A 10,869-nucleotide genomic window follows, 5' to 3' on the forward strand; every position below is an offset into this window, starting at 1 on the left:
TTTTAGTTTGCTTTATAATTGTTTATCTTCTAAGAGTTAAATGTCTTCTCTTATGTGAAGGTATATACAGTTTTGGTAATTTTTTTATCATGAAAAATGATAAGAAAGGAACCGCTAAAGAAAAGGAAAATGTTGATAGAAGTGATAAAAAAGGAACGACTAAAGAAAAGGAAAATAATGTTGATAAAAATGATAAGAAAAGAATGACTAAAGAAAAGGAAAATGTTGATAGAAAACAAGGCAGACTATCTGAAGATACTATCAATTATTTTAAGCGAGTCGAACAGGTCTTATTAGAAAATGCATTTGAAGACAATGATAATAAAGAAACATTTATTAAAAATGTTTCATACCAAATTGAGAATGATGGAAGTCAACTAGCACGTCACACTTTGACAAGTAAAGTTTTTGAACGAATAATTCCCATAATGACAAATGATCAATATAAAATGGTTGTGAATATTTTCAAAGACGACATTGAGAAATTATGCACTGATCGATTTGCAAGTCACGTAGTTGAAACCCTTTGTTGGAGTAATAAAGATCGTTTAGAAAATGCAGAAGTACAATCAACATTTTATAAACTTTGTAAATGTATTAGAAAACTTACAAGTACTCTCATAAGAGATGTTTATGGAAGTCATGTAATAAATACAGTGATTCAAATATGTGGTGGAGTTGTTGCACCAGAAGTTATTACTCGTAGTAGAGCATGCAGAGAATCGAACAAAAAAGCTGCAATTAACAAAAAAAATCTTCAAGGTATTAATTTTAGTGATTGTTTTTTTATTTTTAAGATTTCTTTTTATTATAAGTTGACCTCCCAAGTTGTGGTTATAAGTTGGTGGACACTTGAAAAAAACATTAAAAATAGCTTTCTTTTCTATTTGCTAATTTTTTATATCATTGTTATAATAATCTTCATGGCTCTACTCATAGATTTTTGCTTATAAAACTTATAGATAAAACAGATTTTCTTTCTTTAGACATAAGTCTCTTTGATAGTAACTATTCAATTCTTCCTATTATCTTCTGATGAGTGAGTACATTTCTATAACTCATTTAATACTTCTGAGGCTGGCTGGTAGTAAGGTTTCTTGAACTATGTGGTAGTTCTCAAAAAGGCTGATCCCATCAAAAGCTGTAAAATATCAGGGTATTAGCAGTTTCATATTGCTTGTGGGTGGCGTCCCTGTTAGTGCTTTTAGTGTGCATTGTCAAGGCCACATAAAGAGCTCTTAGTAACGACTTTAGAATAACTAGCAGGACTGAGATAACTGCAAAGCTAATTGCTTGGGAAGGGGGGTGCCATTCTATCTATGATTAAGTCAAGTTCTCTTTAATTTGATTTTGTGATTTCTTTATGAAGATCTTTTTATATTTTGATATATTTTGTCTCTCTGATGAATGCGCCTCCTGTGTAACTTCCTGGATCCAGGCAGGTATGAATGCTTTTATTCCTTCTTATAGGTTTCAACTCAAGTCTCATTCTACTTCATAGTTTTAACCTTCTTGTGCAGCTACTATATCTAATTGTAATCAATTTTTCATCTTTTTCTCAAGAACAACTCTCTTGAGATCAAACTGATCTCAAGAGAGTTGTTCTTGAAAAGTCTGATCTTAATAGGATATTGGATAAGGTTGAACTACCTGTAAAATTCTTCTAACTCCACTCTGAATCTATTGGCCATACTCTTCTTACCATTCCAGTTTAACAGGTTAACCCATTGTTAGACATTCAAATCACTCTGCCTTCTGTTGCTAAAGTCGTTTTAAATTAATGTTGCATTTAATCCCTTAATTCTTAGCACCCATTTGACTAGACATTTTTAAAATCAGCAAGTTTCAAAGAGTCAAGTTTTTTGTAGCAAGTAATAGTTTGTCTCAGAGACAATCATATTTAACCATTTGATTATAAGAACTCCTTGTTTTTATATTGATAAATATAAAAACAAGTTTTTATAGTGTTTTGATTTTGTTGAGAGAATTGTTTACTATTTGTTTATGGTAGTCATCTGCTATTTAGTTTAGAAAACCAATTATGTTTACTCTCTGTTTAAAAGTTTTCTCGACTAAATAATTGCTATGATTGCTTAATTGCAATTCAAGAGTTATTCCTTGTGACAGTGTGATAGAGTTCTAGATTCAAAGAATCCTGATACTGACCTTCAGTTTAGAATCTGTCCAAAGTCCTGGATATATATATATATATATTTTTTTTTTTTTTTAAGTATTTTTTTAATTTTATGTAAAAAAGAAAAATAATAAAGAAGCTTTTGGATAATCATTTAAACTTTGAAAATGTTTGAGCTTAGTTTGAATTTACTTTAATTGGATGAGGTTTGTTTTTAGTGATACTAGTTGTCAAGAATAAATCATTAACTGATTTATTTTTATATAAATCAGATATATTCTGGCAAAGTATAAAGTTTATTAAACTTAAGTTACAACAAAGTAAAATGTAAAATAATAAATAATTATGACATTAATTATTCAGGTAATAAACACCAAGAGTTAAGTGTATTTGATGTACCTAAAGTTTTGAAGAAGTCATTTACCTATTTCTTCAAAGCTATTACTGAGGATGATAATTTTGGAGAGCTACTTTGTCATCGTATGGCTAGTCCTGTTTTACAAGTGTTGTTATTAGTTACAAGCAAAATTAATACAGAACAGTTGCATATACTTTTACAGTTGATTGCCAGTCGTTCTCAGATTTTTTCATTGAAAATAGAGGATGAAGAAAAAGATAAAGAGGACATACAACAAAGGTATGAAATATTTTTATACCCTCTTTATAGTATAATTATAATAATTATAATATTATTATAATTATTAGTATAATTGATTTGAAGATTCATTTTAAAGGAAAGTTCAAAAAAATATTCTTTTTTAAAAGTAAAGGGCATAAGTTGGATAAGCTACTGCATATATTTTTGTATCTTAGTAAAGAATTTGATCATAAATGAAATAAAAAGATGTAGCACTAAATTATGAAGTAAAAAGATGTAGCACTTATGATACGAGAAACTATAAACAGTTTAACAGTAATTTAATATATTTAATATATAAACGTAAATAAAAGTTAAAAATATCAACATGACTTTCTTTCTTTAAACTACGCTAAAAAATATTACACTTACAAACTAAATAAAAATAATAATGCATAGGTATTGAAATCATTGTTATTTTTAGCTATTTTTTAGAAAAAATAAAACTGCCTACATTTTTCAAAGACCATGATGATTGCAGAAGGATAGTGTGTGTAATTTGTATAAGGAAAAGTGACAGAAATTTCAAAGCATTTCATTTCTGAGATTCATCGCTTGATTTCATCAGATGTGAATTTTCAGAATGAAAGAGTGCCACTTGGAATTTGTGTTACATGCCGTTGCAACCTGAAAAAATTAGGTGATGGAGCTAATGCCTTAAAGGCAATACAACTCTACAGTTTTGATTCCATTGTTGTGAAGCCATTAACAAGACTTACAACATGTTGTGATTGCATTATTTGTCAAATTGCAAAGGTGAAAGGCAAAGAAAAGCATCCATTTGAAAAGGGTCTTGCATCAAAATCTTTGCAGGAAGAAAGAAAGTCAGTTGAAAAACGATGCACAAAATGCTTGTCTCTCATTGCTCATGGAATTTTTCGCAATTGCAGTGATACAACTTGCCGTGCAAACATATATCAATTTACATTAGAAGATTCTATGGGGGCAGAACAAGTTGCTTCATCTATCATTGCATCGAAAGATGCAAAGCTAGTTTGATTTTAATTTCTGAACACCAAACAGAACAACTAAGTCCAGTAAAAAAGTCAATTAAGTTGGCTTCAAGTGAAAATTTTAAAAGCACAGGTGTCAAAAAGCAGCTAATTGTGCAATCTCTGAAAACACCTCTGAAACATTAGGCCATATCAAACTGATTTTGGACCTAATGGAACAATCAGAGAGCAATATCAAAAGTTTATTTTATCTGGTGCTGATCTAAAGAAATCAAAAGAATTCGAGAATGCTGTTCATCCACCAATACTTCGGTTCCCAGATGAAAAGCTAATCTTAGAAGCTATTCCTCCAATGCAACTTCATTTGCTTCTTGGCGTTGTTATTATCATAATAATACCATCTTATTAAGCACTTGATTCAAGTTTTGCCAAAAGCAAAAGAATGTTTGACTTCAATACATATACCATTACAGCCGTATCTTGGTGTTCACTTCAATGGCAATGATTGTATGAAAAAAACTGACACTCTGAAGCAGATAACCGTGGCTGATAAGGCATTTGAAGCATCATCCATCTGCCATGTTCTACACTTGTTTCTCCAAGTTGTTAATTCTTGCTTTGGATGCTCACTCTCTCCAGACTTTGAAAAAAAGATCCAAGAGTTTAAGAGCAATTATCTAAAGTTGACTGTTTCTGTCACACCAAAAGTTCATGCTGTCTTTTACCATGTTCCACAATTTCTAAAGCACCATAAAACTGGTCTGGAATTTACAGTGAGCAAGCAACAGAGGCACTCCATTCAAACTTCAAGCCTCATTAACAAAGATTCAAAAGGATTATGTCTCATCCAGATTATTCCAAACAGCTGTTGAATTGTGTTGTTGATTACAATAGAAAAAAATTCTAAAAAGCACAAAAGGGTACAACAAAGATATTTGTGATAATTAAATTTAGAAATGTTGTGAATAGTTATTTTACATATTTATTGTGTTTTTTTTTTTTATTATTTATTTAATTTTTTATAACAATATAATAAAATATATATTAAAATTATTTGAGCTAATTTAGGCTTTACAATTCCAAAGCAAAGTATTTGAGTAAGTGAGAAAATTCGGTAATTTCGAAGCTAAATATCTCCCTTGGATTTTAATCCAGGATTTTAAAATTTATTGTTTTGGAGTCCCCAATATATATAGAATTTACCATCAAAAGGGCAATTTTGGAGTATTTAGTTGGCAAAAAAGTCAAAATTTCAAACCGTGGTGTATATAGGGATATATGCATGTATGTATATTTATAGAGAGAAAAAGAGAGAGATGGGAATAAATGTATATTTATATAGTATAATATGTATATTTAGAGAGAGTGAGAGATTGGAATAAAAATTATATAGCTTGATTTAAACTCATTTGTTAATGGTTATAGATTTTTTTTACTTTTATACAATGTTTGCATTTTATTGTTTTTACTTTAATAGCTTGCCAGTTGTTTCAACTGATGAAGTTGGTAGTCACTTGCTAGAAGCAATAGTCGAAACTGCAAATGAAGAATTTTTAGATAAATTAGCAACAAAATGCTTTAATTATATTTTTGTATCTTTGTGTATTCATCCTGTCGCAAACTATATTGCGCAGGCTTTCATGAGGAAAGTTACCAAAAAAGATCAGGTATTTTTTGATTTGGTATTATTGATTATTTATCTCATTTTTATTTCTTATAAAAGAGACTCTTTTTTTTTTTAATATATTTGAAAATTATAGTTGCTTTTAACTATGTTTAGTTTTATGAAGTTTTATACAAATTTTTAAATATATATTATACAATTACTTTTTTTTTAATATTTTGTTTTATTATATTCTTATATTGTTATATACTATATTCTTCTTTCATTATATTCCTTTTAATTTGTTTTATTATATTCTTATATTGTTATACTATATTCTTGTTTCATTGTACTCTTTTTTATTTGTTTTATTATATTCTTATATTGTTATAATATATTCTTGTTTCATCATATTCTTTTTAATTTTTTTTAAATTTCTGAATTTGTTTAGTTTTAATATTTAAATAAGAAATGCTTATAGTAGTTATTTAAATTGTTTTCAATTTGCAGAACAGCAGAATAGCAGAATAACTGATGAATTAAAAAACCTTAAATAAATTAAAATAGAAAAATTAACTCGTGTTAACCAGTGGAATGGTTGTTGACCAACATAATATATATGTTTTATCAATATATATATATATATATATATGTATTTTTTCGATTCAATTTGAAGATATCAATCTAGATAAAAAACTTTTAGTAATATGTTGTTTGTTTGTTTTCTTTTACAGGCAGAGCTCATAATTAATAAGCTAATAAAGTACATGGAAGATATTTTAGCTGCAGGGCACATGGGTTGTGTTGTAAAAGGAGCTGAAACAATTTCTCATTTAAAAATGATTGAAAAACAAAAACTTTTTATTAAATCATTATCATCAGCACTTCATATACCTACTTGTGAATCAGAAAATTCAAAATCATTGGTACAATTAATTCTATCACTTATAACATATGATGTATACTTTAAAACTGACAATCTTACAACTGAAAATAATTCAAAAGCATCAGAAGAAAAACGTAAGTTGATGAAAAGTGATATTAATTATCATGGTGCATGTTTGCTGAAGCAATGTCTCTCTTTCAAAAAAAGTAAACTCATTGTTTCTAGTTTTATGAGTCTTTCATTTGAAGAACTTCTTTGCATTGCCTGCCATCCAAGTGGAAGTTTTGCTTTTGAGGGTTTTTTCCAAAATGTTGAGATACCTATTAAAAAAAAAAATAACATGGCTAATACAATGCTGTCGACTTTAGATACTTTAGTATGTGACAAGTTTGGAAGTCGTGTTTTTGATAGCATGAGGAAGGTATAAAAAAATTGTAATAAAAAAATTAATCAATCTAATAGTAAATTTTATAATATGAAATATATAGTTTATATATAATATAAGTATAGTAAAAATATAGTATATAAATATTGTAAAAATAACTAACATAAATATTTAAAAAAATCATACAATATTAAAATGAAATAAAGTAACTTTTAAATAAAAATTGTTTGGAATTTTGTTTCTTTTTTTTTTTTTTTTTTTTTTTTTTTGTATTTTCAAATTTTAAAAAAAGTGTTGTTTTTAGTTTGTTAATGAGGAAACTCAGAAGAAATTAATTGATAAATTGAATAGAGGTTCAACATACATAAAGAAGAATATGTATGGTAGAATTTGTTTGTTTAATACTGGCTTAATGCAACCTAAAGTTGATCCGTTAATAGAGGCTAAAGAAAAGAAAAGAAAAATAATAAAAGAAATTTTTGAAGTTAATCAGACTGCACCAACACCTAAGAAAAAAACAAAAATTGGTATGATATTTGTTAAGTATAAACAAAATATATAGGGTCTGTTGGGGTAATTTGGGTGTAAAAAGTACTTATTTACAACTTTTAAGTTGGAATCTATTTTTGTCTGTCTTAGCATTGTGACTTCTAAAATAGTTTTGTAAAAGATTGACAGTAATAAGCTTATTAGTAGAAAAATTTAAACTGTTAGTTATAATATACTCAAGTTACCCCAAGTTACTCAAATTAGGATGGGATAATAAGGGTATAAAAATATTTTAAGTAAAACATACTTTTAGCAGCTGTTATACCCAATTTACTCAACTTAGTTTGATTGTAGGTATAGTAGAAATAAAATATTAGATGTAATGAAAAAGTTGTATTGAAATTTTGTTTTGTGATATTATTAAACATTAAAAAGTTTTAAAAAACATTCCATTAAAATCAAGAAGAGGAACTTTTCTAAGATCTATTCTTCGTCAAATCTTTCTCCTGCTTAATGTTAAGATCTAAAGCTGTAGGTAGTATTTTTAGTTTTATAATATTTGCCTTTTTTAATACTTACCTAGTAGTTTCAATGCTTCTTTTTTTTCTTTTTTCTCATTTCTTTTTACCACCTCTTCTTTCAACCTTTCTAGTACTTTATCAGATGTAAGAACCTCTATACAACTCTCTTGTACCCTTTGTCTCTTTGTCTTAGAATTTTTAAAAGCTGTACGCACATCTTCAGGTTGATCAGGTGATAGTGTAGTTATAATTGCATCCCTTAGCTTTCTCATACAGTACAATAGGGTCAGTACCTAGGCCAGTTTTGTCTAAATTAAATATTCTTTCTGGATGGTTATTTAAATTGTTTTCATCCAGAATGTTTTGATAAATTTTAAAAATTTATCTACCGCATATCTTATATTCTTCTTTCCATCTTCTTTCAAAATTTATAATGAAGTCATAACCGGGTGTGTCATTTTTAAATAGTGTCTCCCTACCCGCTGACTGTACATAAATGTGTACCATATATTGCAAATCTTTTCTGTCTAGTGGATTTCCACAATTTGCTGTAAAAATTAAGGCATCTGCTATATATCCCTCTTCTTTCTTGTTTTTTGTTTTTATTTTACTGACGTTTGTACATAACCTATATTTTTAGAAGATTCTTGTTGCCAATATAATTTTGGTATTTGTTTATATATGTTTTTTTATGATTTTATAAGTACATGTGCAACACATTTATGATAATTTTTATCTGGGTATATAAAAACTAATTTTTATACAGAAAATATAGTTTATACCCAAATTACCCGACAGACCCTATAATAACAGGTGATGTGTAAGTTATCGGACAAAATAAAAATGTCAATAACTTATTTATATATGAAAAAAAAACTATTATTATATTTTTTTTAAATAAAGTATTTATCTTTTAATAAAAAGTTATTTTATAAATGAAAAAACACCACCATCTGCAATTGAGAGACTGAATATGCACGAACTGGCATAAGTGAGAAGAGTTGCAAAAATTGACATATGTGCAAATTGGCATAAGTGCCGAGCAGTTGAAAAAACTGGCATAAGTGCGATGAATAAAATTACAAATTTTAGCATAAGTGCAAATCTGTATTTTGCACTTATGCCAATTCGCACTTATGCCAGTTTCTGTAACTGCTTCGCACTTACGTCAGTTCTCACTTATGCCAATGTTTGCAAATTCTTTTGGCATACTTATGCTAACTTGCACTTGTGCCAGCTTTTGTGACTGTTTCGCACTTATGCCAGTTTGCACTAATGAAATTTGCGCTTATTCAGTCGTCCCTCTGCAATTGATCTCAATTTTGCTCTGATGCTTTTCATAAACAACTGTAAAAAATTTAATTCGATTTGTTGTAGTTTCAATTTTATTCGTTCGATTAAAACTTTCTCTGTTGAAGCTTACCAGTCTCTCTCGTAAACCTTCTGTACCAAATGTCCCCAAAAGTTTTCAATTGGTAGTGCTTTAGGAACATTTGGGGGATTGGATTCTTTATCAGCACAATTGACCTATTGGTCCATTTAATTTAGAAAATCTTTAGAATAATGAGGACTTGCTAAATATGGCCAAAATAAATAGTTAAAGTCTCCATGATACTTGTGAATGAATGGAAGAAGTCGTTTTTCTAAATATTCATCAATATAGATAGATAAATTAATTGCTACAGCCTTGGAAGTGCAAAACAATGGCTTGGACATACCACGGTCAGATATGGCTATCCACATAAACAATTTTTTTGAAAATTTCTCTTTTTCTTTAAAACGAATACTTTCTGGGCATGTTTTCTTTGTTGTTTGTGTAGTATCCAGAATTTCCAGGCATGTTGTCCCCTGCAAAGCAAAATTATTTTTCATCATCCATGACCAGAAGCAATTTTGTGTAATAGAGTTGATTAATTAGTTTCCTGCTCTTTTCTTTGCCTATAATTGTTGTTCTGTAGTGTATTTTGGAGTCTTTTCACATTTTCTATATTTAATATTCTTTTTTTTTTAACTGATGACCGATTGTCAATTGATTTACACCGAATTTGAAAACTATTTTTCTCTGACTGACCCCTTTTCATTTGTTGACATTCAACTTTCTTTTCTCTAGTCCAGGATGTTGGACAACCAGGGTGCTTTCTATCAGAAAAGAATTGAACAGTTTCAAGTCTTTTTATGTTATTATATATCGTACTTTGAGCAAATCCTTACTTTTCAAAATGATTTACGATTTTTATTTTTTATTGATGTTAGGTTTATTTACAAAAAATATTTTGAGTCACTTTCAAAAAGATTCTCGTTTGGCTGCATTTAACCTCATTTTAAATAATTGTGTTTCAAATAACAAAGTTTATATTCTGTAAAATGTTTATGCCTATGCATAAAACCATAAAAACTATGCTCAAATAATTAAATTCAGATTTGTCCGATAACTTCCGCATCACCCGTTATATAAGCAAAATGAAAATTTTATTTATAAATATTTTTTATAGTGTTTTTTGTAGTAGTAGTAGTTGTAGTAGTTGTTGTTGTTGTTGTTGTTGTTGTTGTTGTTGTTGTTGTTGTTGTTGTAGAAGTAGTAGAAGTTGTTATAGAAGTTATAAATATTGGTTTTTCATTACTTTTCATTTTCACTGGTAGTAGTATATCTGAAGCATGTGCTCTTTAAATATAGGAATTTTAATTACTGATAAAAACTATTTTAAAAGAATAATTCAAATTAGTTTGTTGTTTATTCCAATATTTTTATCAAAACAGATGATCGAGCTCTAAAATATCAAGAACAATTGAAGTCTCTTGGGATTTCATTTGGTAATGAAACTCTGACTGCTGTTGCGAAGGTATGTTTCTGCAGAAATTTATTTCACATTAATTTATGTAATTTTAACTCTTTTTTTTTATGTTATTGCATTTAAAATTGTTTGTCTTATTATTAATATATGTAATTGCATTAAAAAAAAATTTTTTTATAGCCTGCAGCCCCTCCTGCTGAAGACAACTCTCTTTCTTTTGTAATAAAAGCAATCGAAGCAACAGCAAAAAAAAAATTAAAAAATAAATAATAATTTTTAATAATATTTATTATGGTTATAATATTTGTTATAATAGTTAATATAATATTATTATTTATTTTTGTGTATTCATCCTGTCACAAATTATATCATCCTTGCGCAGGCCTTCATGAAGAAAGTTACCAAATAATTAATATATTATACAAATTTTTGATACCTTTAATTGTTTCTATGATTTTTTTTATTGTTT

At 28.0% G+C, this 10,869-nt stretch overlaps 1 protein-coding gene across 1 annotated transcript; it reads left to right on the top strand.

The window, feature by feature from the left end:
- Positions 1-10,737, top strand: LOC100201308 (uncharacterized). Its single transcript, XM_065819176.1, has 7 exons — positions 1-762; positions 2,498-2,771; positions 5,202-5,391; positions 6,062-6,634; positions 6,903-7,125; positions 10,366-10,448; positions 10,581-10,737. Exons 1-7 carry the CDS (start codon positions 90-92, stop codon positions 10,668-10,670), a joined length of 2,106 nt encoding a protein of 701 aa, XP_065675248.1. The 5' UTR covers positions 1-89; the 3' UTR covers positions 10,671-10,737.
- The last annotated feature ends 132 nt before the right edge of the window (positions 10,738-10,869 follow it).

Source organism: Hydra vulgaris, chromosome 15 (assembly GCF_038396675.1).
Source record: "Hydra vulgaris chromosome 15, alternate assembly HydraT2T_AEP".
Lineage (NCBI taxonomy): Eukaryota > Metazoa > Cnidaria > Hydrozoa > Anthoathecata > Hydridae > Hydra > Hydra vulgaris.

What these genes read in the sequence shown, in the direction of transcription:
- LOC100201308 (XM_065819176.1), top strand. Translation starts at nt 90, where the DNA reads ATGAAAAATGATAAGAAAGGAACCGCTAAAGAAAAGGAAAATGTTGAT. An exon ending in AAGTTACCAAAAAAGATCAG is followed by an intron (nt 5,392 to 6,061) that starts GTATTTTTTGAT and finishes TTTCTTTTACAG; the next exon opens with GCAGAGCTCATAATTAATAA. An exon ending in CTCTGACTGCTGTTGCGAAG is followed by an intron (nt 10,449 to 10,580) that starts GTATGTTTCTGC and finishes ATTTTTTTATAG; the next exon opens with CCTGCAGCCCCTCCTGCTGA.